The 27,819-nt window shown below is 38.9% G+C and overlaps 1 protein-coding gene across 6 annotated transcripts in view; it reads right to left on the reverse strand.

The window, feature by feature from the left end:
* Positions 1-14,651: 14,651 nt before the first annotated feature.
* Positions 14,652-27,819, reverse strand: part of LOC118281052 (regulator of G-protein signaling 7) — a 28,697-nt gene continuing 15,529 nt past the window's right edge. For 2 of the 6 annotated variants that reach the window (XM_050700510.1, XM_050700508.1), the window contains exons 10-17: positions 27,628-27,725; positions 26,911-26,972; positions 25,754-25,867; positions 23,535-23,663; positions 22,102-22,230; positions 19,434-19,497; positions 18,699-18,791; positions 14,654-14,829 (exon numbers count right to left, since the gene is read on the reverse strand). In XM_050700510.1, the coding sequence (XP_050556467.1) occupies positions 14,764-14,829; positions 18,699-18,791; positions 19,434-19,497; positions 22,102-22,230; positions 23,535-23,663; positions 25,754-25,867; positions 26,911-26,972; positions 27,628-27,725 (755 nt within the window). In that variant the 3' untranslated portion in view covers positions 14,654-14,763. Of the gene's footprint in view, positions 14,830-18,698; positions 18,792-19,433; positions 19,498-21,581; positions 21,717-22,101; positions 22,231-23,534; positions 23,664-25,753; positions 25,868-26,910; positions 26,973-27,164; positions 27,227-27,565; positions 27,726-27,819 lie in introns of those variants that run through there. The other 4 variants (XM_050700509.1, XR_007706269.1, XM_050700511.1 and 1 more) reach the window with 4 other exon arrangements.

A 27,819-nucleotide genomic window follows, 5' to 3' on the forward strand; every position in this document is an offset into this window, starting at 1 on the left:
TACAAACTTACTTACCCACTACATTTTCATAGCTTTCCATGACGTAGCCAGTATTTGGTTACAAAAATATGGTTTAATGCGTAATAACGTGCCGAGCATTGATTAATTAGTATTTGTATTCAATTATTTATAGTTTTGAGCCCTATTGTGGACACAGAGGTACTTTGCAGTGATTTTGGTCATGGTGGCGCCCAATTTCTCAAAAGACTAGGGCACTACGTAAGCGGGTATCATTCTTTTTTATGATATAAGCCGGTTAATGACAAACGGATCACCTGACGGAACTCTTTTTTTTATGGAATAGGAGCAGGGCAACACCAGAGGAGTCACAGGTGCCTTTTTTTTTTAAAAGGAGTATGCTCTTTTCTTGAAGGTTTGAAGGTCGTATCGGTTCAGAAATACCGCCGACGACAGCTCATTCCACAGTTTTGCTGTGCGAGGCAGAAAGTTGCGCCTGCCAGAGTCTGTGTTTAATGAAGAGTACGATATGGGTATCTTCAAAGCCCTAGTGAATAGGTTGCTTATAGGCAGACGTGTTCCATCGTGCACCACCAGATAGATAACGACCTTTTTTAAAGGAAAATCATCCAATGACTTCTCTCGCCTTGGGCGATGCGAGAGGGAGTGTCAGACTCTTACTGACTAAAAACAACCCCGTTTCTACTTCTGCTCTTCGAGCCGGAGCCCCAGCAAACCCGCTAGGTAGTCCGCAGCTCCGGATCAGGCATCAGCCTTGCTGGGCCCCATCTGTGGTGGTCTGATGGCTCTTTGAGGCGCACGCGGAACGCGACGCACCGTACGTACGGGTCTGGTTCTGGTCGGCCGTCTGGAACGGCGAGCTACCCTTGCCCGGCACTGCTTTAAAGAAAAAGGGTAGGCAGAGGTGCATATTACAGCACGTAATGCCGCTATACAATGTACATCTACTTTTCACAATTTGTGTAATTATTTCTTAGTAATTAGTAATATATTATTTTGCCAAATTTCCAATTCTACGTAAATCGCTACTTAAAGCAGTTGTTTCAATACAACATGTTTGTATATACTATGACCAATACTATGTTTGTGCAATCCTCACCTACTTATAAAATAATGTAGCTTCTTTTGTTCGTGACGTCACTTGCAGATTTTTTAAATATGCTTTAAGGTAAGCGTTCACAGGCCCGCATCGTACGCATCGCACGCAACGGATTTTAGTTTGTCTTGTATAGAAACTCATACAACTGCGTCCACTGATCCGCATCGTACGCATCGCACGCAACGGATTTTAGTTTGTCTTGTATACAAACTCATACAACTGCGTCCACTGATCCGCATCGTACGCATCGCACGCAACGGATTTTAGTTTGTCTTTTATAGAAACTCATACATCTGCGTCCATTGATAAGCATCGTACGCATCGCACGCAGCGGATTTTAGTTTGTCTTGTATAGAAATTCATACAACTGCGTCCACAGGTCCGCATCGTATGCATCGCACGCAACGGATTTTAGTGTCTTATACAATGTGATAGGGGTGAGACTTCTAACCCGTTAAGGCTGAGTTCTACATCTAATTTTATCGACAAAAGTCGGGAGTCGAAGGGGTCGAATCCTCTCCCACTAAAAATTATGGCTATTTTAATATTTTTTTTACTTTTTTTGATATCAAAGGTTGTATGCGTCGTAGAAACAAAAAAAAACGACAAACGGTAGCTAATAACCTTGGCTAACTAATTCATTACTTTTTTCATATGTTTGATAATGTTTTGGTGAGAAAAAAAATCATTTGTGAATTATTATTATCGAAAAAATCACTATTTTTCAATATTTTCAATTAGGGGTTCAACCCCCCATATTATTTTTTTTGTCGATAAAATTTGATGTAGTACTCAGCCTTAACGGGTTAGAAGTCCCACGCCTATCACATTGTATAGAAACTCATACAACTGCGTCCACTGTTTCAAGGAATATGATTGGTGGAACAAACGCACCACTCGGTCAACGAGGCAGATTTTTTTTTATTTTTCTTGGGACAAAATAAACACAAAACAACATACATTTTAAAATAATTTATTTCGCTTAAAACACTTTGGTACATTACTATAGGTACACATTTATGTTTTTTCAAATTTATTTTATTTTATTTTTTAACTAATTTTATTTAAATCCTTGATTAAATATCAACTGTTACTTACGTACTTCTAATTTTACATCGCTTTGCATTTCATTTTTGACATTATACAGTTTGTTTTGGATCGGAATTTCGATCCGAACGTGTTGTACATTATATTTTGACATTATACAGTGTGTTTCGTATCGGTTTTTCGATCCAAACGTTTTGAACGTTATATTTTATTGGCGAAAATACTGTACAAAGGAGAATTTCTTACCTTTGAATAGAAGTGTCTTTAAAAACTATTATTTCACTGTTTAATGGCCTTTAAATGCACGAAAAACATTTTATTACAAATATGTTTAAACAAATACGTTTGATTTAGTTTATAGTTTAATAAAACTTGGTTAAAATGTTTTAAGTGTACATATGTAACTGTTGCCGTAACTTGGGCGATTTTACCATGCTTCGTATAGTATTTTTGTCAATAAAATTTAACGTTACTTTGTTAAAACATATCTGAATCGAAAATCCGATCCGTAACACACTGTGTATAGACACTATACATAATATTATGCAGTTTTAAACAAACATACATACATAGGATTTTTTAAACTAAAACAATAAGTATAGGTACATATAACTGCATATTAATTTCAACACTATTGCAACATTATTAAGACTGAAAATTTTATTCATTCTAATGGTATTTAGCCCGTCGTATGCCGAAACGCAGTTGAAAGCGAGATACCTACAATGTATTTTCTATTGTGGTCTCATATAGGGTGACTGGTAATTAGTGAACGATATTTAAACACGTGATTGTACTCATGATTACAAACAACTTTTCCGAAGAAACTTTTTTGTATACTCATTAGTTTTATTTTTATCACATTAATCAGCTGTTAGCAGCGAGGCGCCCGCGCCCGCGTTATCGGAAGACTAGTAACTAGGTAGGTATTTTGGAACTTAATTTGTTATTGTGATAAAAATAAAACTAATGAGTATACAAAAAAAGTTTCTTCGGGAAAGTTGTTTGTAATCATGAGTACAATCACGTGTTTAAATATCGTTCACTAATTACCGGTCACCCTATATACGGCATACGAAAGATTCATCACACATAGGCTACTTTTCATAGCGCTTTTAAAACATTTTGAACTTTAATAACATGCAATAATGTCAAAATTTTGTTAATTTAATTATACTTTGATTTGATGTCTAAAGGTAAGCGTCCAGACCCGCATCGCACGCAACAGATTTTAGTTTGTCTTGTATAGAAACTCATACAACTGTGTCCACTGATCCGCATCGTACGGACCGCATCATCAGCAATGTCTACATGCGATGCGTACTGATGACGTCATACGGAATGCATGCGATGCGTACGATGCGGGCCTGTGGACGCTTACCTTAAACAAATATAACATCAAGTCTATTATTCCTTTAAAGACTAGGCAGTGATGCTTTTATTTAAACCAACTATTTAGTAAGTAAGTAAGAAAATAAAGATAGATTCAGTACAGAGACAGCAACCATTGGTTGTCTAGAGCCGACTAAGTTTCTTTTTATGGTATAAGCCGGTAAACGAGCAGACGTATCACCTGATGGTAAGCGATCGCCGCCGCCTATGGACACTTGAAACACCAGAGGCACATTGCGTTGCTGACTTTTTGGGAGTTAGGACTTTAAAGGTTGTTGGAGTATCGGGGATTGGGAAGGGGGTAATTCGGCCTCCGGTAACCTCACTCACACAACGCAAGCGTTGTTTCGCGTCGGTTTTCAGCGAGGTCGTAGTATCACTCCGTTCGAGCCGGCCTATTCGTGCCGAAGCATGGCTCTCCCACACTTACAAGTTGAGAGCTTGAGTTACAAAAGATATGGCTTCGTTACAAAGCGTACAATTTAGTATAACAATAGCTACTGTTTGTACTGAATCTATCTTTATTTTCTTAGCAGGCCTACTCTAATTCAACGAAAAACGAAATTTCGTCCAAAACTTCGCAGATTGCATACTAAAGGGTGTCCCAACAAGAACGCAAGATTTAAATTTTAAATAAAACGCAGATATTTAAAAAAAAAATGTGAATGCTTTATAATATCGTAAAGTAGAGAGTATGAGGTTATCTATGGAACAATACATCGGGCAGATGGCTGTCGCTGGTTTGCTGAAACATACGCGATCTTTCAATGAAATTTTCAATGACCGTTTTGCATAAATGCTGCGGTATTTCATTAATACAGCGTCCAATTTCCTTTTTAAGGCTTGAGTCGTCGTCGGCTTATTCGCATAAACCATCGACTTTAAGAAACCCCAAAGAAAAAGTCTAATGGTGATAAATCACATGATCTAGGCGGCCAATTCTGGTCTCCAAAACGTGAAATAACACGACCGGGACATGACTGATGCAGCAATTCAATTGTTTCTCTGGTTGTATGACATGTGGCGCCATCTTGTGGAAAGCACATGCCTTCCAAACCCATTTCTTCAATTCGAGGTACGAAAAGACTGGTTAGCATTTTACGATACCGAACACCATGATTGACTGTTTGCGCTTGACCTGGCTCATTTTCAATCGTGTAGCGCTCCATTTTTACTAACCTCGTACCTTATACTAACAAAAAATAACACGTGCTCAAATGTCAAACAATGATACTTCGAATGCCGCCAAATTTAAATCTTGCGTTCTTATTGGGACACCCGTTACAATTATATTTATTACGTACTTTCGTGAACAAAAATGAACGAATGAAATGAAGATAAATAAATAGGTTTTGATATGGAATTAAAAATGAAACGTTATTTCAAGTAATTCTATTAGTAAATCAATAAAACCTACGGCCGAAGATTAAACGAAACTTCGCATTCGAGAACCGGAGTAGGCCCCCTGTATACTATATAATTTGGCTGTCTGTACTTAAAGTACAAAGAGTTACTTCAGCTAAAAAATAGTTTTTTTTTTATTACTTTTAATGAATAAAAATTTTAGTTTGTTTTTTATTTAATATTTAATAATCACTGGGAATGTATTATTGCTTTTCAAATTAGTTTTTTTTTACATAATATTTATTAAAGAGCCTAAAAGGGGTAGACAGAGGTGCATATACAATGTAACACCTATATGTCACCAGTTACACATATAGGGTGACTGGTAATTAGTGAACGATATTTAAACACGTGATTGTACTCATGATTACAAACAACTTTCCCGAAGAAACTGTTTTTGTATACTCATTAGTTTTATTTTTATCACAATAACAAAACAACAAAATTTCGCGTGCGCATGCTTTCGCATGATCAGCTGTTAGCAGCGAGGCGCCCGCGCCCGCGTTATCGGAAGACTAGTAACTAGGTAGGTATTTTGGAACTTTACACGCGCGTGCTAATAAAATTTTGTTGTTTTGTTATTGTGATAAAAATAAAACTAATGAGTATACAAAAAAGTTTCCTTAGGAAAGTTGTTTGTAATCATGAGTACAATCACGTGTTTAAATATCGTTCACTAATTACCAGTCACCCTATATATGTTATGAGTCACATGTAACAGGAGTCTAGTGCTCGTTTTCAGCAACCTCTCCTAAATTTTAAGTAACCCCTAAGCTAAGATAGGTGACATTTAACGATTTTTACACCAACCTATAAGTGACACCTGACAATATAAGTCAGGAGTTAGTTTAGGTGCTACGTCACTCTAAGTAATTTTTAGTTAAGAGAGCATTTAGTTGGGAGAAAGCGGTTATAATTGCCACACATCGGGTACAATTCCAGACTCTATGTTTAATGAACATTTCAAAATAATAATAGTTATTTTTTCAAATCATTTTGAAGATATTTTGTTCAATACATAAATTATATGCTTTTACTGAATATTGGCTTTTGTGACCGCTCGACCAAATGCGTTTATCATACTAAGCATTACTTCAGTAGAGTATTCTGAGCCTTAGTACGAGTTTCCTTTACTATCGAAACGGGAGCGCGTAAAAAAATGCGTTTGGCACTCTGATTGGTTGGTTCATTCGCAGAGGCCAATCAGAGGGCTTAGTACAAGTTTGTTTTACATTTAACGACAACGCGTTCGACGCACCGATTGGTTGGTTCATTCGCACCGGCGAATCAGAGCTCCGAACGTGTTCTCGCTTCATTTTCGTTCGACGTAAAACAAAATTATACTAAGGGTACAGAACGCCGAACGCGCTCTCGTTAAACATGAAACAAACTCGTACTAAGCCCTCAGCACAAAAGACATATTTTAGACACAACCAGTTCAGTTATTCAGTATATAGGTAGAAAAATTAAGATTCAGTACAGAGACAGTAGCTATTGTTATACTAAATTGTACGCTTTGTAACGAAGCCATATCTTTTTTTATGGAATAGGTGGCAAACGAGCAAACGAGTCACCTGATGGTAAGCAATCGCCGCCCATTGACACCCAAAACACCAGAGGAGTTACAAGTGCGTTGCCGGCCTTTTGGGGTTAGGAATTTAAGGGTTGTTGGGGAATCGGGGATTGGGAAGGGGGGAATTGGGTCTCCGGTAACCTCACTCACACAACGCAAGCGTTGTTTCACGTCGGTTTTCGGTGAGACCGTGGTATCACTCCGGTTGAGCCGGCCCATTCGTGCCGAAGCATGGCTTTTCCACACTTAAGAACTCAGTCGACTCTAGACAACCAATGGTTACTGTCTCTGTACTGAATCTGTTTATTTTCTTACTTACATACTAAATAACTTGGTAAATTAACTAAAAATCACAGTTTTCTCACGTAAATTAATGGAGAAAATCTCTACTAGTTTCGGTAACCTCACTCACACAACGCAAGCGTTGTTTCTGCCTACTGAGTAGGCTGCGCGTGAGTAAACCGTGATTTTTAGTTAATTTAGTATGTCTCACGATAGTTATTACAAAACTTGGTTAACACATTGTTTTGTGAATCTGATTGAAAAAGAGTAACCTATGGAGTTTCTTGCTCGTTCTTCTCCATAGGAATCTACACTTTGGAACGAGCAAATAGAGCAACTAGAGGACTGACCGACAGGCAGACGTTATTAATATTATTATATTTGCTTTGTCGTTCAAAAGTGCCTTCCTGGTCTATTTGAAATAAATAATTTTGACTTTGACTTCGACATTGAACGCCGTGGTGGTCACCGGTGACCGCCGTTAGCGGAGGATTTGCCTTCAACAGTTTTCTATTGGCAGTCAAAGACTTAATTATTGTATATCTTTTTGGAAATCAACAAACATACATATTTATTAATTTTTATCCATATTTAATCAACGGTTGAAATAAAACAACTAATAATACGTTACAAACTACTTTTGACTAAAAAATACGTCTAAAAATCAAAAATGATCAAAGAGAAATGCTTTTTGAGACAACTTTTTTACGTTTTTAAAATGGATGACTAATATTGGTCGTGTTATTGCATTTGTCACCACTCTTACTCTTCGCCCGGGTATCTTGTACCCGCCTAAGGATCTATGAGAGTTAGGGATCATTCAAACATTCCATCACTACATAGTATAAAACAAAGTCACTATTTTTGTATGCTTAAATCTTTAAAACTACGCAACGGATTTTGATGCGGTTTTTTGTAATAGGTAAAGTGATTCAAGAGGAAGGTTTATATGTATAATACATGCATAATATATCACCATTGCACCCATACGAAGCTGGGGCGGGTCGCTAGTTATTTATATAAGCCGGTTAAAAAAACCGTCTTTCTTTAGTAAAGCCGGTTTTTTAAGTTATTTAGTAAAGTCAGTTATTATTATTGTAAACAATTTTCATTTATTTTGAAAACCCGGCGAACACCGTTTCGCCCTGTAAAATTTTCTTTGCTATAAACCTCACGGAGCCCGAGACCTTTTCAACGAATGCAAAACCGTGGAAATCGGTTCGTGCGTTCTGGAGTTATAGCGTCAGGAAGGAAAACCCGACTTAATTTTATATAATAGAAGATAAGAATGTAGAATGATAGGCATATACTCAGAAAAAAATCATCACGCTACGATTAATAGTAGAATGATACCAAACTCTCAGAAAAATCTTGTTAGTTGATAAAAATCAACAGGCGTTTATTAGTCATCCATTTTAAAACTGCGAAATTAATTAAACTAATTATTATAATACACATTAAACGTGCATTTCTCTATATATACCGCTATTAACCACAAGGGGGTATGCAGAGGTGCACATATACAATGTAACACATACTTTACACCAGTTATTTTTATTAGTCCCATGTATAATAACAGATAGCTATTTTGTGCAAACTTTCAATTAAGTATATATAATTTCGCTAACATCAAAATCTATTTTCTTTTCCTTTATAAATTAGAGCGTGGGCACAGGATGCGTTGCGGTGTCGCTGCGTCGTATTACATAGAAATATCTGTGGCGTGTCACACGATGCACCGGACTTAGTGCGAATCCACAACACTGTTGCATCGCAAAAATCTACGACGCCGCGTATAGTGGAAATTTCCGATGCGACGGCGCGTAAAGAAACAAAACAATTTTAAATGTAGCCTGTGTTTTGGCTTCGCATCGATCGGCTTCATTTCTCTGCACTACCCTATGGTTGACTGTTAGAGAATGCCTTAAGGCATTAAGTCCGCCATTCACTGTATTTGTGATGAAGAAATAAATAAATAAACCATGGTATTGTATGGTTTATTTTCGCGACGACCCGCTAGCGTTCAGTGGGTATCATGGGTAGGTCGTATCCGATGAAATGTTTGCGTTGCGACATCGCATTGCGGTTCGATGTCGTTTTTGCGATGCGACCCCCGTTGTGCCCTTACAACCACAGACGAGGCGGGGAGGGGGAAGGGGAGAATGCGTGGCGACCTCGGAGCGACATCGCTCAGTTCCTTTTTTTTTATTGTTAAATGGGCCGACGTTTGGCCTCTATCTCGCCTGATGGTAAGTGATGATGCGGCCTACGATGGAGCACGTCTGCCCATAAGCAACCTATTCACTCGGGCTTTGAAGACACCCAGGTTATACCCATCAGGAAACACAGACTCCGGCAAGGAGTCGTATTGCGTCACAAGGAAACTTTCATTAACAGACTGTGCAACGCTGCGGCGCTGCGACATAACAACGTTACGTTGCACCGCTCGTGTGCCCACTGATACGGTGAAACGTTTGCGAAGCGGCGCCGCAACACATCGTGTAACCCCGCTCATAGTTTTACAACTTAATTTAGAGGTCGTGGCAGCTAGAGAGACACTGAGATAGACAATACGAGTTTGATTTACGTTGAACGAAAATAAAACGAAAACGCGTTCGGCGCTCTGATTGGTTGGTTAATTTGAGCCGGCCAATCAGAGCGCGTCGCGTTCTGCGCGCGCCTCAAAGAGCCATCAGACCACCACAGATGGGGCCCAGTAGGGCTGATGCCTGATCCGGAGCTGCGGACTACCTAGCGGGTTTACCGGGGCTCCGGCTCGAAAAGCAGGAGTAGGAACGGGGTGGTTTTTAGTTAGTAAGAGTATGTTATTGGATGATTTCCCCCCCTTAAAAAAGCCAATCAGAGCGGTGAAAGCACTCTCGTTACTTCTCGTTTCGTTTTTGTTTTACGAAAATCAAACTCGTACTAAGAGGTACAGTTTAATAATAAAAACCTAAGATTGTTACCGGTGCCAAATTGTTGTGTATTAATTTAAACATTAATATTATAATAAACTTAATAATTATTGAGAAATTGTGCTTCGAATTGTGCACTTTTTTATCTAAAAGAACAAACATAGCCTTTTCATATAGTACCTTTAGTACGAGTTTGTTTTACGTTTAACGAAAATGAAACGAGAGCGCGTTCTGTGCTGTGATTGGTTGGTTTATTTGTGCCGGCCAATCAGAGCGTCGAAAGCGCTCTCGTTAAACGTAAAGCAAACTCGTACTAAGGGTACAGAAATGTACAGTCAACCATTTAGTATACATGTTTTATTAATCTTGCTAATACATATTATAAAATGCTCAATAAATTGTACATAATAAAATACAAAATACTCGCTTTATTTCCTACAAATCCAACATTTATTTAATGGAACTTTAGTAAGCATTTAGTAAGGTTTCCTAAGTAAAGCAGTATCCTCCGACCAGGCGAGGTGATCGTGCCTGGCGGGCTTTCTGCCCAACTGTTGTTCGTTGGGATTTTCTATCCGTGTTTATTCGCATGTAAACTTTATACTTATATGCGATTTTATGACGTCATCCGTTGATTTGTTCGTCAATCGTCTATGTGCGATTTCTGTCATCTGTCACTTGTCATGTGTCGCCACAAAACCATATATTGGCTCAGTAGTCAACCAATGGTTACTGTCTCTGTACTGAATTAATCTTTATTTTCTTACTAGCATACTAAATAGTTTGGCTGACTGTACATACAATGTTACACCCACATTTCACCATTTACTTTATGAGTCCCATGTAATATACGAACCTAACCTTAAAACACATTATAATCTAAATAATTCTAAGAAAAAAAAATATAAAAAAAATAATCCTAATAAAAAAAAAGGAGGGGTTAAAACTTTGGTATATTTTTGCTTATTATTGTATTATACTATAAAATTACTGATTTTCATAGTAAACACGGGTTAACATGAAGCTAAGCAAACCAGTATAAACTGACCGTCGAATGTGTGGAAAGATCATACAAAGCGAGACCATGGTATTAGGGGCCATTCATAAATTACGTCACACGAATTTCATGATTTTTGACTACCCCCAGTCCTTACCACAATTGGTCACATTTGTGAGAGCCCCTCCCCCTCTAATTAACTCCCTCTCCTCTTCTTACCCCCAATTGGGTACATTTGTAAGACCTCCCCTATCTAATGTGACGTCACATTTTATAATTTTTCATCTCTAAACAGCATTAACAGTTCCGAAATTTGTTTTATTTCAAAAATATTTTTTAATAAAAGTAAGTCAGTTGTCAAATCAAATGTTAACAGATAGATTATAATAATTAAAATGTGACGTCACGAAATTTAAGCGAGCCCCCTCCCGCCCCCTTGTCACATTAAGTCACACTTCGTCGACCCCCTCCCCCCCTTAAGGTGTGACGTAATTAATGGATAGTTGTGATGGCTCCTAAACTGGTTAGTTTAGGAGCCATCACAACCGTGTATAGCTCCATGCAGTAAGCTAAGCAAACCAGTATAAACTGACCGTCGAATGTGTGGAAAGATCATACAAAACGAGACCATGGTAAAATGATTTTTAAAATCCGGAGCTGCGGACTACCTAGCGGGTTTACCGGGACTCCGGCTCGATAAGCAGGAGTAGGAACGGGGTGGTTTTTAGTCAGTAAGAGTCTTACACTCCCTCTCGCCTCGCTCAAGGCGGGAGAAGTCATTGGATGATTATCCCCCTTTAAAAAAACTGGTTCTGTATAGCTCCATGTTTAGTCGTGTTTACGAGAACGCCTTAACCTTAGTATGAGTTACTTTTTTATTTATTAGTGGAAATTTTTATATGGGCATTCATATAAGATAGGGTGACTGGTAATTAGTGAACGATATTTAAACACGTGATTGTACTCATGATTACAAACAACTTTCCCGAAGAAACATTTTTTGTATACTTATTAGTTTTATTTTTATCACAATAACAAAACTATAAAATTTCGCGAGGCGAGGCGCATGCGGCCGCGTTATCCGAAGACTAGTAAATAGGTAGGTATTTTGGAACTTTAGCTGCTAACAGCTGATCATGCGAAAGCACGCGTTCTCGCGAACTTTAGTAGTTTTGTTATTGTGATAAAAATAAAACTAATGAGTATACAAAACAAGTTTCTTCGGGAAAGTTGTTTGTAATCATGAGTACAATCACGTGTTTAAATATCGTTCACTAATTACCTGTCACCGTACATACAATGTAACACCCACTTTTCACCACTTATGTTACGAGTCTCAGGTGGGTTTCATAATTTCTTGTAAATACGAGTATTTCTTTGGTTTAGCAGATAATAACAACCTACATACATAACCTCACGCCTGTCCCCCACGGGGGTAGGCAGAGACTATAGAACGCCAATTGCTACGAATCTTACACACCTCTTTCGCTTCATCAACAGTCATCAGTCTTTTTAAAATCATTTATTTTGTTAGCCTCATTTAGCTTTAATATTCAATTATTTATGATAAAATTAGCGCGTTCGGCGCTCTGATTGGCTGGCTCGAACAAAACCGACCAATCAGAGCGTCGAACACGCTCTCGTTTCGATTACTTTAACCGTAAAGCAAACTCATACTAAGGGTACTGCTCATAATCATAAGCCCTTGTTCTGATTTGAAACTATACGAGGATAACGTATTTCAATAAGTAGTTGGCACATATTAATGTTTGATGTTCCCATATAAAAATTTCCACAAATAAATTATTTAGTAACTTATGCATTAAAATCAATTTAGTTTGCATTTTTGTAATAAACAAATTACATAGTTTTTGTTCATTTATAAAATAAACTTAATTTTAACAAAAAATGCTTTTGATAGTCAAACTTGACTTTGACTTTGATATTGACATTGAAAATCAAATTTGGACTTTGACATTAAGAACCAAACTCTAACTCTGCATTGAAAAATAAAAGCATTGACATTGAAAGTCAAATTTTGATTTTGATCTTGACAGTTGTTATTTTAAAATGTTTTTTTTTTCTCTTCATTCATTAATTTCTTTATATAATATATACTATGTATTATAATAATATAGAGTAGTCAATAACTTTTAGGGTACTTTTTTTTCTAATACACATTTTTTTTTAAAGTTTAGAAGTCTATAACGATATGAGAATTTTTGTTTTGATTGGAATCATTTCAATTTTAAGGGATTATGGCTAATCATATTTTTATAGCATTTAGAGGGTAGGCAGAGTAAGTATATTTTAATAGAAAGTCAAATTAACTAAAAAATCACGGTTTACTCGAGTTATTTTAGATTGATTGCGTAACACAAAGAGAGTAAAGGAATTAGAAAAAGAAGAAGGATTAAGGGCAGTAAAATTTACTATTTACAAATTTCGTAAACGGTCTAATTCTTTAAAAGAATTTTCGTCGTATGGACTATTTAATTTTTTTTTTTGGATCGAGGGGTTTTTGTCCGTAAATTAATGGAGAAAAGCTCTACTAGTTTCGAGTTATAGAGGGTAAACTGTGATTTTTAGTTAATTTAGTATGTCTCACGATAGTTATTATAAAAAAATAAAGTCTATGTTTATTTTTGACTTTGACTTTGATGTTGATGTTGACTTAGAATTTGCTGTTTTTTTTTAAAGCGGTGAGCAGAGATGTACTTGTAGTACATCATCTTTTTGTTTTTAAATCTTAATAATGTAATAGAGAGCATATTTCTTTAATTATTTTTATTAGGATTTTTAAAGTAAAAAACATTTAATATTTCTTTACCCGACCGACCCAAATGTGAAACAAAAGTATATCATCATCAAATGCTTACAAGTTCCTACTGCTGACCAAAGGCTTCTCACACGGAGAAGGTTTGAGCATTAATCACCACGCTTGCTCAATGCGGGTTGGCGATTTCACCACTGACAAACGGTGAAGGAAAACATCGTGAGGAAACCTGGGCTTATAATTTCTAATTGTACGTTTGAAATCGCCAACACACATTGAGCAAGCGTGGTGATTAATGCTCAAACCTTCTCCGTGTGAGAAGAGGCCTTTGGTCAGCAATTGGAACTATTATTTGATGATGCATTTAATAATGATGTCCTGTTGTTTCACATATCGGTCGGGTAAAGAAATATTGAATGTTTTTTACTTTTGGTCAGCAGTGGTTGTGTGTGAATAGAGAGCGCTTCCTATTCTCCGTCACCTTTAATTGATTTTGTCTGGACTTTAAAAGAGACTATGACCTCTGAGTTTGTTTCGGCATTTCTTCTCAGAGTAGTCGGATAGGAAATGTCGGCCTCATCTAGCTATTTAAGAGATTGACGTGTAAAAGAGTTACATTGTAACCTATTTGCAAAATAAATATCATTTATCATTTATTGCCAAACACCCGGCGAATATTGAAACGATTCCAACCAAAATAATTACATCTCACAAAAAATATCAAAGTTCACTAATTTAAAACTTATAAAACTACTACATAGAGTATTTTTTTTCAAAACTTTACACGTATACTGTGCTACTGTGGATTTTTAAATTGCCATGCTGTGGTTCATAATGATATTATTCAAGACAAATTTAAATTTTTAATTATAAACTAACTTTGAACTTGAAAATTAATTTTGATCTTGATATTGACTTTGACCTTGCGAAACAAATTATGTTCCAACATCGAATGTGAGTTTGAATAGGAATTTTGACATTGACTTTAACTTTGCGAATCAACATTGACATTAACACAAAATTTCATAATGACATTGAATTTGACTTTAAAAACGAATTTAGCCATTGACTTTGACCTTGAAAATCAACGTCAACATTGACATTAACACCAAATTTCATAATGACATTGAATTTGACATTGACGTTTGACCTTGAAAGTCAAAGTCAAAGTCAAACTTTGACATTGAAAATCAATTTTGAGTAAAAAAACCCCACAGTAGCACAGTACACGTGGCTGCCAACAAGTATAGTAGAGTAACAACAAACCTTTGGTACAATACACCTCTATATATCTACGCATCAGTTCGCCGAGGTCTCCTTGCGTGCGGTGAACGATACTATAGAGCGGATCCCTTTTACTGATGTCTGAAATGGAAGAAACTTTAAGTTATTTGCTGTAACGTCACGCCTTTTATCCCCGAAATGGTAGGCAGAGGTGCGTCACTGTTTACAAGAAGAAAGTAGTAAACATAACTACACTATACATACATACATACATAACCTCACGCCTGTCTCCCATGGGGGTGGGCAGAGACAATGGAACGCCAATTGCCACGGTTCTTACACACTTCTTTCGCTTCATCAGTCTTTTCATGCATGCTCGTCGGTTAAAGGTACTTTTAATTTGGCCCTTTTTTACTACAATATAATCTTATATATAAAAATGAATCGCAAAAATCGTTGGTAAGCGCATAACTCGAGAATGCGTGGACCAATTTTTCCAAAACTTTTTTTGTAATATTCGTCGAAGTTCAAGGATGGTTTTTACGGCGAGAAAATATCAAATAATTGACGGAAAAGCCCTAAAAACAGCCCTTTTTTTATCCCATACAAACATTTTCTGACTCTACGTATTAGTTATACGTAGAGTCAATTTGAGCTTTATTGCTATTGGATAAAGTTCATATTGCTATTGGATATTAAAAACAAATGCTATTGGATAAGTGTGCGTTGGAGACTTGGAGCACAGAATCCCTACTAATATTATAAATGCGAAAGTAACTCTGTTTGTCTGTCTATCACACTTTCGCGCCTAAACCACTGAACCGATTTTTATGAAATTTGGTACGAAGATAGAATAGACCTTACTTACTTTTTTTGCAAAAAATAGCGGAGTAAAAATAAAGCGGTAAAAATAGGGGATAAATGGTCATATGAAAATTGGTCATTTTAAAAGCTGTAACAATAAACCTTTGTATTTAGATACTTAATGAGGAACGAAAGAACATAGGCTACTTTTTAATAAAAAGGGTAGAAGGCGTAGAATGTTTGATAGAGGAGATTAATGTTTGCTTGAAAATTCATCATTTTCGTTAATACGTTGCCTGTGGCTTCACTCGCGTTCGATTCTTATTTAAATACACATATACTTATTTAAATCGCCAATATCCCTACTACCATACTAATGTTATGAATGCGAAAGTAACCCTGTTTGTGTTGAGGTTACGCTTGCACGAATGTATTTTTTTGGAATATAACTATATATAGGAAATTAAAGGATAATAATATAGATAACCTTGGCTACTTTTCATCATGATTATAAAATGATGAATCGGCGGTAGTGGTTTCTATGGAATACATATCTTTAAAAATGCTAACAGTAACATATTCTCAAGTAATTCACATTTTAGATGACATATGGCAGCATTTTGACCACTAACACCACTACGCGGACGAAGTCGCGGGCAAAAGCTAGATTCGATAAATTTTCATTTGTACATGTCAAATATTTGTTGTTTCTAAATTCAAATTCTGTAAATAATGATTGACATTTATGCATAAACTATGAAAAGGGTGAATAAACAATTGTCTGTATTTTTTTTAATCTATTGAAAATGTTGAAAAGTGCATTAAGCATTAATAGAAATTCCTCAAATAATAATTATGAGTGCGTTCAGAAATAATGACAAATTATCATCAGTTACGCGTGTGTTCAGAAATTTATTTTGTGAAAATTAAAGTTTCTATTCACGTTTTCGAACATACGATGCTCTTTCAATATAGTCTATTGGTGTGAATGACATTGACATTCGTATTGCGCGTTTTTTAAAATATGCAAAATTAAATGTATATTTTTCAATATTTCTGAGAGATTATCTTAATATTTTTTCGAGTTTTAAAGACTAAGAAGATTTTTTTGCTAATAAGTGTTTGTTAATCAAGGTAAGTTCACATCTTCATATTGATTTTTAGTAACTTTTGGTGACTACACAATACTACAATTTGGTATACATGGTTATGCAGAAAATGTATGAGAGCTTTTTATTTTCAGTTGGAATTTTGTTTTTAACAATGCTACCAACCAGACGTACAAGCTTAGGCCGCAGAACTCGAAATACGGCAAGTCAAAGAAATATAAGAGCAAATCAAACTGATGAGCAACGCGAAGCGCGAAATGAACTTGAACTGAATCGATATCAAGATAGAAATGTTGTGTTTAATCCCCACAAAGCTGCATTCAGTTATAATGTGGCAATTGATTACAGTTCATAGCAAATTGTTGCTTTTGGACTAATGAACATTGTGTGTCCACATTGGGATTGAAATTCAAAAATGAAGCCTCTGGATTGTGTTGCGCCAGCGGCCAAGTCAAATTGACGCCATTGGTACCGCCACCAGAGCCACTACATTCATTTGGGGCAACAAAAGTTATACGAGACAATTTTTTGCCTACTTTTAGCAAGTAAGTATAATGCCAAACGTTTTTTTTTTAGTTTTACAACCATGTAGCTGGTGCAAAATATCTTGAGTCAGTGATGTGTTTATTTTGTAAACAATAAATCAAATACATAATAATAGTCTATAATCCGAAGACTTAATCAGCAACATTTTATAACATGTTGTATTTTATAGTGGCATGAGCAAGATGTTCTTGGTAAAGCCTACTTTACTACCTAAAGCTGCCGTGGAAGGCTGTTTAATGTCGAGGTTAAAAGTAGTTTTAATTTGAAATGATGTAAAGTATTTTGTGGCAGTATTTTGCGAGCCACATGGTGGTATAATTTGCTATACAATTGCCTGTATACATATTTATATTCTTGCAGATTCAGGGATTCAAATATATCATCAAACAGGTTCCTTATTGCCAGTGCCTGTTGAAGACTATACATTTTTGCAAATATATTTTATGGACAATTCAGCAAGAGAAGTCGATCATGGTTGCGCACACAACAACTCAGTAAAGAGATCCATTGTGATGAACAACTTCAAACATTTTTCCTTCTACACAATGAATTAGTTGCATTATTCACAAATGCATTAGTCGCATGCCATCAGATAATTACAAAATTGTCATCAGAGCCAATAAGGCGCTTGCAAGATAGTGAAATTATTGAATCCTATGAAATAAATACTATTATGAAAATATATTTTGTTTTTTTTTTATTATTAAGTCCTTTTCAGGTATAGTGAGATCAGGAAATTATGGATTCATTTTTATATGGAGGATATTTATAGATTTCAGTTCAAATTGAATAGGGACTCATACATAACTGAGCTATACAAAATAAAGTAGAGCATCATTGCTACGCGAAAGCGGTACGAAGTTCGCTGGGTCAGCTAGTATATTATAAACTATAGACACATGCTTCATAAACAGAGAGACAGGTTTCGCTGCTGTTTACATACATATGTGACCAACGTCACGCCTTTTATCCTCGAAAGGGTAGGCAGAAGTGCACATTACGGCATGTAATGCCGTCATACAATGTACACCCACTTTTCACCATTTGTGTTATAAGTCCCATGTAATAGGGGGTGAGCCTATTGCCATATACTGGACACAATTCCACACTCCGTGCTACCACTGAGAAATTTTCGAAAAACCAAAAATACCCAGTATTACTTTATCCGACCCGGGAATCGAACCCGAGACCCCTTGTCCGGCAGTCGCACTTGCGACTTGCGATTATCATTACAGATTGAAGTGTGCGAGAGTCATGCTTCGTCACTGCTGAGCCGACACGACCGGAGTGATACCACGGCCGAGCAGTACACCTACGTGAAACAACGCTTGCGTTGTGTGAGTGAGGTTACCGGAGGCTCAATTCCCCCCTTCCTAATCCCCGATTCCCCAACAACCTTTAAATTCCTAACCCCCAAAAGGCCGGCAACGTACTTGTAACGCCTCTAATGTTTCAAGTGTCCATGGGCGGCGGCGATTGCTTACCATCAGGTGATACATCTGCTCGTTTACCGGCTTATACCATAAAACAACTTATTAATAATAATTTTACCTTTTTCTTGGATCCATTGAGATAGTCCTTGTACATCTCAGACCTTAAGTACCGCGAGTAGCTGTCCGACTTCATCAGGTGGTATACGTGCGCCTGGCAACATCAAAGTCAATGTCAATATCAAAGTCAACATCAATGTCAATGTCAAAGTCAAACATAGAAAGAAAGAGAAAGAAAAACTATTTATTTTACTCGGTAAATAAACTAGTGACATTAAATAAAAAACACGGTTTAAGGTAAGCGTCCACAGGCCCGCATCGTACGCATCGGACGGATCGTATCAAACGGATTAATTTTTCAGACTGCGTCCACTGTATCGACAGCGTTCGGATTGCCGACGCGAGTATCAGCAATTGGATTGCCGATACCACTTTCACTCGGATTTTTGGCATCGGCATTCCGTATGACGTCATCAGTACGCATCGCATGTAGGCATTGCCGATGATGCGGTCCGTACGATGCGGATCAGTGGACGCAGTTGTATGAGTTTCTATACAAGACAAACTAAAATCCGTTGCGTGCGATGCGTACGATGCGTCCGAAGCGTACGATGCAGACATGTGTACCTCACCTCATGTACTTTAATGGAAAAAAGCTCTACTAGTTTCTAGTCACAGTAAGCGTCGCGACGACGCCGCATCTGCGCACTGCTCATGATTTAGAGTCCCTTTTTGACTCGAAATTAGTAGAGCTTTGAACAGTTAACAGTCGGTAAAATAAATAAATTATTGTTACCTGAGCCTGATCGAAGCAATATCGGTCGGCGGTGCCCGACTCCACTTTCTGTCGAGTTAGTTCCCTGGAAAACAAACATATTTTTTAATGCTTTGACTGCTATCGAACCGTTCTTACTCCTAATAGGTAGTCCGCTGTTCCGGATCAGGCGCGCGGAACGTTCGGCGCCGTACATACGGGTCTGATTCTGGTCGGGCGGCGAGCGAGAGACCAGTACCATCCAGGCCCGCACTTACGGTGGCCAGAGATCGTCTCGCGATCCCCGACGTCCGGAGTGTCTCTCGCGACGGCTGGGGCGTGAGGAGGATCGTTCCCTCACGCGCCCCGCCTCCTCCTTAGCTAGCATGACTGCTTCGCAGAAGGAGGAGACGGCATCCCAGTCCCCCTCGCTCCGCACCATGGCCTGAACCAATGTCAGACGCGAGAGGTCGCCGTCGCCGACCACATCCCTGAGGACACGGCGGTGCTCAGCCCATGCAGGGTACACCGCTACTGTATACTCCACCGTGTCTTCCGAGCGGTCTATTCAGAAACAGGAACCTACCGAAACTCACATGTCCGGTAAGCACCTGCGTCAGGCGGTAGGTGAGGACGCCGTGGCGCCTCTCTAGCCACTCCTCAAAGAAGGGACTTACCGCTGCAATGACAGCGAGCCCACTCAGTGAAGCTAGGTGGTCGGTCAAGAAAACTATGAATGTCGTCATATTGTAAAATTTTGTACGCTTTCCAAAGCAAAACATAGCAGGATCTATTCATGTATAGCATCATACCCTACAACCTTAAGTGTAGGAGAGCCATGCTTCGGCACGAATGGGCCGACTCGACCGGAGTGATCCACGGCCGAGCAGAAAACCAACACATCGCTTGTTGTGTTTCGTTGAATGAGTGAGGTTACCGGAGGCCCAATTCCCCCTTCCCAATCTTTCCAATCCCGATTCCCGAACAACAACCCATAAAAAGGCCGGCAACGCACTTGTAACGTCTCTGGTGTTCCAAGTGTCCAGGACGGCGGCGATTGCTTACCATCAGGTGATACGTTGAAGTTGAACCAACCTGCTAGCGGCATCGATATTGATGGGCGACGGAGCGTCGGCGGCGAGGTACTCCTTCCAAATGTCCTTGGCGATAACGATATATATAATAGTCTGTCAGTCAGTCCGTCAATAATAATGTAGAAGTATAACCGACCTGCTAGCGGCATCGATATTGATGGGCGACGGAGCGTCGGCGGCGAGGTACTCCTTCCAAATGTCCTTGGCGATAACGATATATATAATAGTCTGTCAGTCAGTCCGTCAATAATAATGTAGAAGTATAACGGACCTGCTAGCGGCATCGATATTGATGGGCGACGGAGCGTCGGCGGCGAGGTACTCCTTCCAAATGTCCTTGGCGATAACGATATAAATAATAGTCTGTCAGTCTGTCCGTCAATAATAATGTAGAAGTATAACGGACCTGCTAGCGGCATCGATATTGATGGGCGACGGAGCGTCGGCGGCGAGGTACTCCTTCCAAATGTCCTTGGCGATAACGATATATATAATAGTCTGTCAGTCAGTCCGTCAATAATAATGTAGAAGTATAACCGACCTGCTAGCGGCATCGATATTGATGGGCGACGGAGCGTCGGCGGCGAGGTACTCCTTCCAAATGTCCTTGGCGATAACGATATATATAATAGTCTGTCAGTCTGTCCGTCAGTGAAGCTAGGAGCTATAATAATGTAGAAGTATAACCAACCTGCTAGCAGCATCGATATTGATGGGCGACGGAGCGTCTGCGGCGAGGTACTCCTTCCAAATGTCCTTGGCGATAACGATATATATAATAGTCTGTCAGTCTGTCAGTCAATAATAATGTAGAAGTATAACCGACCTGCTAGCGGCATCGATATTGATGGGCGACGGAGCGTCGGCGGCGAGGTACTCCTTCCAAATGTCCTTGGCGATAACGATATATATAATAGTCTGTCAGTCTGTCAGTCAATAATAATGTAGAAGTATAACCGACCTGCTAGCGGCATCGATATTGATGGGCGACGGAGCGTCGGCGGCGAGGTACTCCTTCCAAATGTCCTTGGCGATAACGATATATATAATAGTCTGTCAGTCTGTCAGTCAATAATAATGTAGAAGTATAACCGACCTGCTAGCGGCATCGATATTGATGGGCGACGGAGCGTCGGCGGCGAGGTACTCCTTCCAAATGTCCTTGGCGATAACGATATATATAATAGTCTGTCAGTCAGTCCGTCAATAATAATGTAGAAGTATAACCGACCTGCTAGCGGCATCGATATTGATGGGCGACGGGGCGTCGGCGGCGAGGTACTCCTTCCAAATGTCCTTGGCGATAACGATATATATAATAGTCTGTCAGTCTGTCCGTCAGTGAAGCTAGGAGCTCTAATAATGTAGAAGTTGTACCGACCTTTCCTTTTTTTTTTGTGGGTCATCATATCAATCATCTAATGACTTCTTCCACCATGGGTGAGGCGAGAGTCTGACACTCCCGTCAGACTGTTACTGACTAAAAACCACCCAGTTCCTACTCCTGCTTGTCGAGCAAGAGCCCCGGTAAACCCGCTAGGTAGTCCGCAGCTCCGGACCGTCAATGAAGCTAGGACCTCTATCAAGAGACCTAATAATGTAGAAGTATAACCGACCTGCTAGCGGCATCGATATTGATGGGCGACGGAGCGTCGGCGGCGAGGTACTCCTTCCAAATGTCCTTGGCGCGCGCCGCCACGCGTCGAATGGGCAGCGCTTTCAGCTCTTGTACCGCTAGCCAGAATCTGGGACAAATTATTATTATAATAAGTGTCTTGAGACATACTAAATTAACTATAACGGTTTTTCAAATATTTCTCAGTAGTATAGTTAAACAGGCAGTATATCACTGGTAATTTTTAGGGTTCCATAGCCAAACGGAACCCTTCATCCGTGATCATGGCGCTTGCAACAGTGCCGAAATATCGGAAACTCACTAAAGTGAATAAACATGGTAAATATCCCGTCATAAGTTCTAATAATAGTGTTAGTGACCATGTCAGTTTAAAAGAGACACTATATTTACTAAAAGTCACGGTTTACTCACATACATTGAGCCCCTCTGTGACTCGATACTAGTAGAGCTTTTCTTCATTAATGTATTTATTTTAAGTGTAGGAGAGCGATGCTTCGGTACTGCTGGGTCGGCTCGACCGGAGTGATACCACGGCCGAGCAGAAAACCGACGTAAAATAACGCTTGCGTTGTGTTTCGTTGTGTGAGTGAGATTACCGGAGGCTCAATTCCCCCCTTCCCAATCTTCCCAATCCCCTATTCCCCAACAACCCTTAAATTCCTAACCCCAAAAGGCCGACAACGCACTTGTAACGCCTCTGGTGATTCAAGTGTCCATGGGTGGCGGCGATTGTTTACCATCAGGTGCCTTAAGAGGGACAGAGCTAAACAACCTACATAGCTCCGTCCCTCTCGCACTGCTCAGAGATCGACCATTCTGACACAATTGTAATAGCAGACTAAGGCCCCTGGTGATCCGTCTGCTTGATAACCGGCGTGTTCCATAAAAAAATGTCAGTTTAAAAACTTGACTTCTTTAGTTATGTTGGAGCTGTTGCTCTTGTTTGAAGTATTGATAATCTTGATTGAGTTACACTTGATAAATAAAACTTGATGATTTGCAGAAAATAAAGTAATTTAATTAAAATCAAAGATATTAAAATAACTTGTGTGCACACTTGTACGGTCAATCGAGAACTAGTTCTTGCTAAGTAAAATGTATTGCAATATGTAGAAAAATGTAATTCAGCAAATTTATGTACTTTGTACAAGTTAAAAGCACTTGTGGCGACACATTGACAAGTAACAAGTGACAAGTGACAGAAGTCGCATATAGACTATCGACGAGCAAATCAACGGATGACGTCATAGATATCCTGCATCGCACATATGAAGTTTACATGCGAATTAACACGGATAGAAAATCCCAACGAACAACAGTTGGGCAGAAAGCCTGCCAGACACGATCACCTCGCCTGGTCGGAGGATACTGCTTTTCTTAGGGAACTTTACTCTCTGTTCTCTAAACACTTACTTGAGGTTCTCCCCGCTGAACTCCTTGGATAGGAACTTGGCGAAGTGCTCCTTGCCGGCGTTGTCCTGCAGCAGCTCGCGGAGGGAGAACGACCAGCGGCGGACGCGGCGCAGCGGGAGTGGCTCCTTGCTGCAATGTTGAGGGGGAAGACGTCAAAGTCAAAGCATTTATTTCAATTAATCCTAAATAAGGCACTTTTGAAACGTCAACATTGAATTGTTCGACAGTCTGTTTGCTGCAATATTGAAGAGACAGACGTTAAAGTCAAAGTCAAGGTCAAGGTCAGAGTGAATAGGTTGCTTATGGACAGACGTACGACGCTCCATTGTAGGCCGCATCATCACTTACCATCAACGAACAGACGGCAAGGTCAAGGTGAAGGTCAAAGTCAAAGCATTTATTTCAATTAATCCTAAATAAGGCACTTTTGAAACGTTAAATTGAATTGTCCGTCAGTCTCCTTGCTGCAATATTGAAGAGACATAGATCAAAGTCAAGGTCGAGGTCAAAGCCCGAGTGAATAAGTTGCTTATAGGCAGTCGTGCTCCATCGTAGGTCGAATATTGACAAGGTCAAAGTTTAAGTTCAAGGTCAGAGTGAATAGGTTGCTTATGGACAGACGTACGTGCTCCATGGTAGGCCACATCATCGCTTAGCACCAGGTGAGATAGCGGCCAAACGTCGGCCCATTAAATGTAAAAAAGTATTCATTCCAATTTATCGTTAAATTTAGTTTTTTTATGGAACACGAGTAGTAAACGAGCAGACGGATCACCTGATGGTAAGCAATCGCCGCCGCCCATGGACACTTGAAACACCAGTCATTGTGGGAGTTAGGAATTTAAGGGTTGTTGGGGAATCGGGGATTGGGAAGATTGGGAAGGGCCTCCGGTAACCTCACTCACACAACGAAACACAACGCAATCTTCCCAATCTTCCCAATCCCCGATCTCCCAACAACCTTTAAACTACTAACCCCCAAAATGCCGGCAACGCACTTGTAACGCCTCTGTCATTTCAGGCATCCATATGCGACGACAATTGCTTACCATCATCCGAGTGCTCGTATACCGGCTTATACCATAAAAAATATCATAGCCAGATTCAATATCATTGATAGTAAGGATTCCGTTTAAAACATACCACTGTTTCTCTTTACTATACCATAAAAAAAATAGCCAGATTCAATATAATTTTTAATAGGATTATATTTAAAACGTACCACTGTTTCTCTTTACTATACCACAAAAAAATAATAGCTAGATTCAATATAATTTTTAATAGGATTCCGTTTAAAACATACCACTGTTTCTCCTTACTATACCATAAAAAAATAATAGCCAGATTCAATATAATTTTTAATAGGATTATATTTAAAACCTACCACTGTTTCTCTCTACTATACCATAAAAAATAATAGCCAGATTCAATATAATTTTTAATAGGATTCCGTGTAAAACGTACCACTGTTTCTCTTTACTATACCATAAAAAAAATAGCCAGATTCAATATAATATTAGTAAGATTATATTCGAAACATACCACTGTTTCTCTTTACTATACCATAAAACAATCATAGCCAGATTCAATATAATTTTTAATAGGATTCCGTTTACAACGTACCACTGTTTCTCTTTACTATACCATAAAAAAATCATAGCCAGATTCAATATAATTTTTAAAAGGATTATATTTACAACGTACCACTGTTTCTCTTTACTATACCATAAAAGAAATCATAGCTAGATTCAATATATTTTTTAATAGGATAACGTTTATAAACATACCACTGTTTCTCTTTACTATACCATAAAACAAATCATAGCCAGATTCAATAGAATTTTTACTAAGATTAAATTTACAACGTACCACTGTTTCTCCTGATCCTACATGTCGGCGGTGTCACTGAGCCATTGCTTACCATCAGGTGACCCATCTGCTCGTTTACCGGCTTATACCAAAAATCATAGCCAGATTCAATATTATTATGAATAGGATTATATTTAAAACGTACCACTGTTTCTCCTGATCCCACATGTCGGTGGTGTCACTGACCCACGGGTTGGGCCACTCCGGCGGAGTGAGGTTTCAAGCATCCATACTTACCATCGGCCATTGCTTACCATCAGGTGACCCGCTCGTTTACCGGCTTACACCATAAAAAAATCATGGCCAGATTCAATATTATTTTTAGGAGTAGGATTATATCTAAAACGTACCACTGTTTCTCCTGATCCCACATGTCGGTGGTATCACTGACCCACGGGTTGGGCCACTCCGGCGGAGTGAGGAACGCGTCGTACTCCGCGTATTGCTCGCAGTATGCTATGAACCTGGAACCAAATTAACAAAATTATAAACACTTTAGAAAGATACTATACTAGAGACCCGCCCCTGCTCCGCATGGGTGCAATGGTGATATATTATGAATTATATTATGTATTATATTATACATAAACAATGTGATAGGGGTGAGACTTCTAACCCGTTGAGGCTGAGTACTACATCAAATTTTATCGACAAAAGTCGGGAGTCGAAGGGGTCGAACCCCTCCCCTAAAAGTTATGGCTATTTTAATATTTTTTTTGATAACAAAGGTTGTATACGTCGTAGAAACAAAAAAAAATACGACAAACGGTAGATATTAACCTTGACTAACTAATTCATTACTCTTTTCATATGTTTGATAATGTTTTGGTGAAAAAAAAAAATCATTTGTGAATTATTTTTACCGATAAAATCACTATTTTTCAATATTTTCAATTAGGGGTTCAACCCCCATATTATTTTTTTTTGTCGATAAAATTAGATGTAGTACTCAGCCTTAACGGGTTAGAAGTCCCACCCCTATCACATTGTATAAAACAACACTTAAAGAAGATTACAATAGAAAAACTATGATAACAAACACAGGAGGACGTTTCGCAATGAATAGAAAAATCAATCTTTCTCACACAATTTGTTAAAGTACAATGTTAGTTAATTAATTATTTTTAATTAGAAAAATATTAAAAAAATCTAAGGCAAGACTAGCACAGAGTGTACCTTTTCGTGGATATCACATAAGGCACTGTAATTTAAAAACTGTAGGACTTACGCCCGAATACTCAAACGCTACTCAATTTTAAGTTGTACTTAAATATCGTGCTATCTCTGTCATTTTATTAAGAATTGATAGTGACAGAACTACATTTGAGAGCGTCTTAAAATTGAATAGCATTTGAGTATTCAAAATTCGGGCATTAGATTTTTATTTTGATTTTTTAATATTTTTCTGATAACAGTTGGAACCTTGCCTAACATTTGATTCCATTATTTTGCAAGTCGACTTAAAGAACAATATGTATAGAAGATACATAAGTAAAACAACACATACATATCCGCGACTTTACTGACGCGCACGTTCCGTCGCTCGAGCCGGGTCCGTAGCATGGACACCTGGCGGCGCGCCGCCTCGATCTGTTGCTCCACTAATATATATAAATAAGTAAATATATACATACATATCCGCGACTTTACTGACGCGCACGTTCCGTCGCTCGAGCCTTGTACGCAGCATGGAGACTTGACGCCGCGCCGCTTCGATCTGTTGTTCTACTAATATATATAAATAAGTAAATATATACATACATATCCGCGACTTTACTGACGCGCACGTTCCGTCGTTCGAGCCGGGTCCGCAGCATGGACACCTGGCGCCGCGCAGCCTCGATCTGTTGCTCCACTAATATATATACATATAAATAAATAAAGATATGGTATACTTACATATCCGCGACTTTACTGACGCGCACGTTCCGTCGCTCGAGCCTTGTACGCAGCATGGAGACTTGACGCCGCGCCGCTTCGATCTGTTGTTCTACTAATATATATACATATAAATAAATAAAGATATGGTATACTTACATATCCGCGACTTTACTGACGCGCACGTTCCGTCGCTCGAGCCTTGTACGCAGCATGGAGACTTGACGCCGCGCCGCTTCGATCTGTTGTTCTACTAATATATATATAAATAAGTAAATACTTACATATCCGCGACTTTACTGACGCGCACGTTCCGTCGCTCGAGCCTTGTCCGCAGCATGGACACCTGGCGGCGCGCCGCCTCGATCTGTTGCTCCACGCTGGCCGGCTGGGGGGACACCTCGCCCACTGTCACCGCGGGGATTGGGGGCTGGGAGCTCTCGCCTGGAGGGGGGGGGACATAGAATAAATTATTATATTGTTTAATGCATGGATGCACAGACCGCGGCCCGCCGGTCGAATCCTGGTGGCCCGCCGA

The sequence above is a fragment of the Spodoptera frugiperda genome, chromosome 19 (assembly GCF_023101765.2).
Source record: "Spodoptera frugiperda isolate SF20-4 chromosome 19, AGI-APGP_CSIRO_Sfru_2.0, whole genome shotgun sequence".
Classification (NCBI taxonomy): domain Eukaryota; kingdom Metazoa; phylum Arthropoda; class Insecta; order Lepidoptera; family Noctuidae; genus Spodoptera; species Spodoptera frugiperda.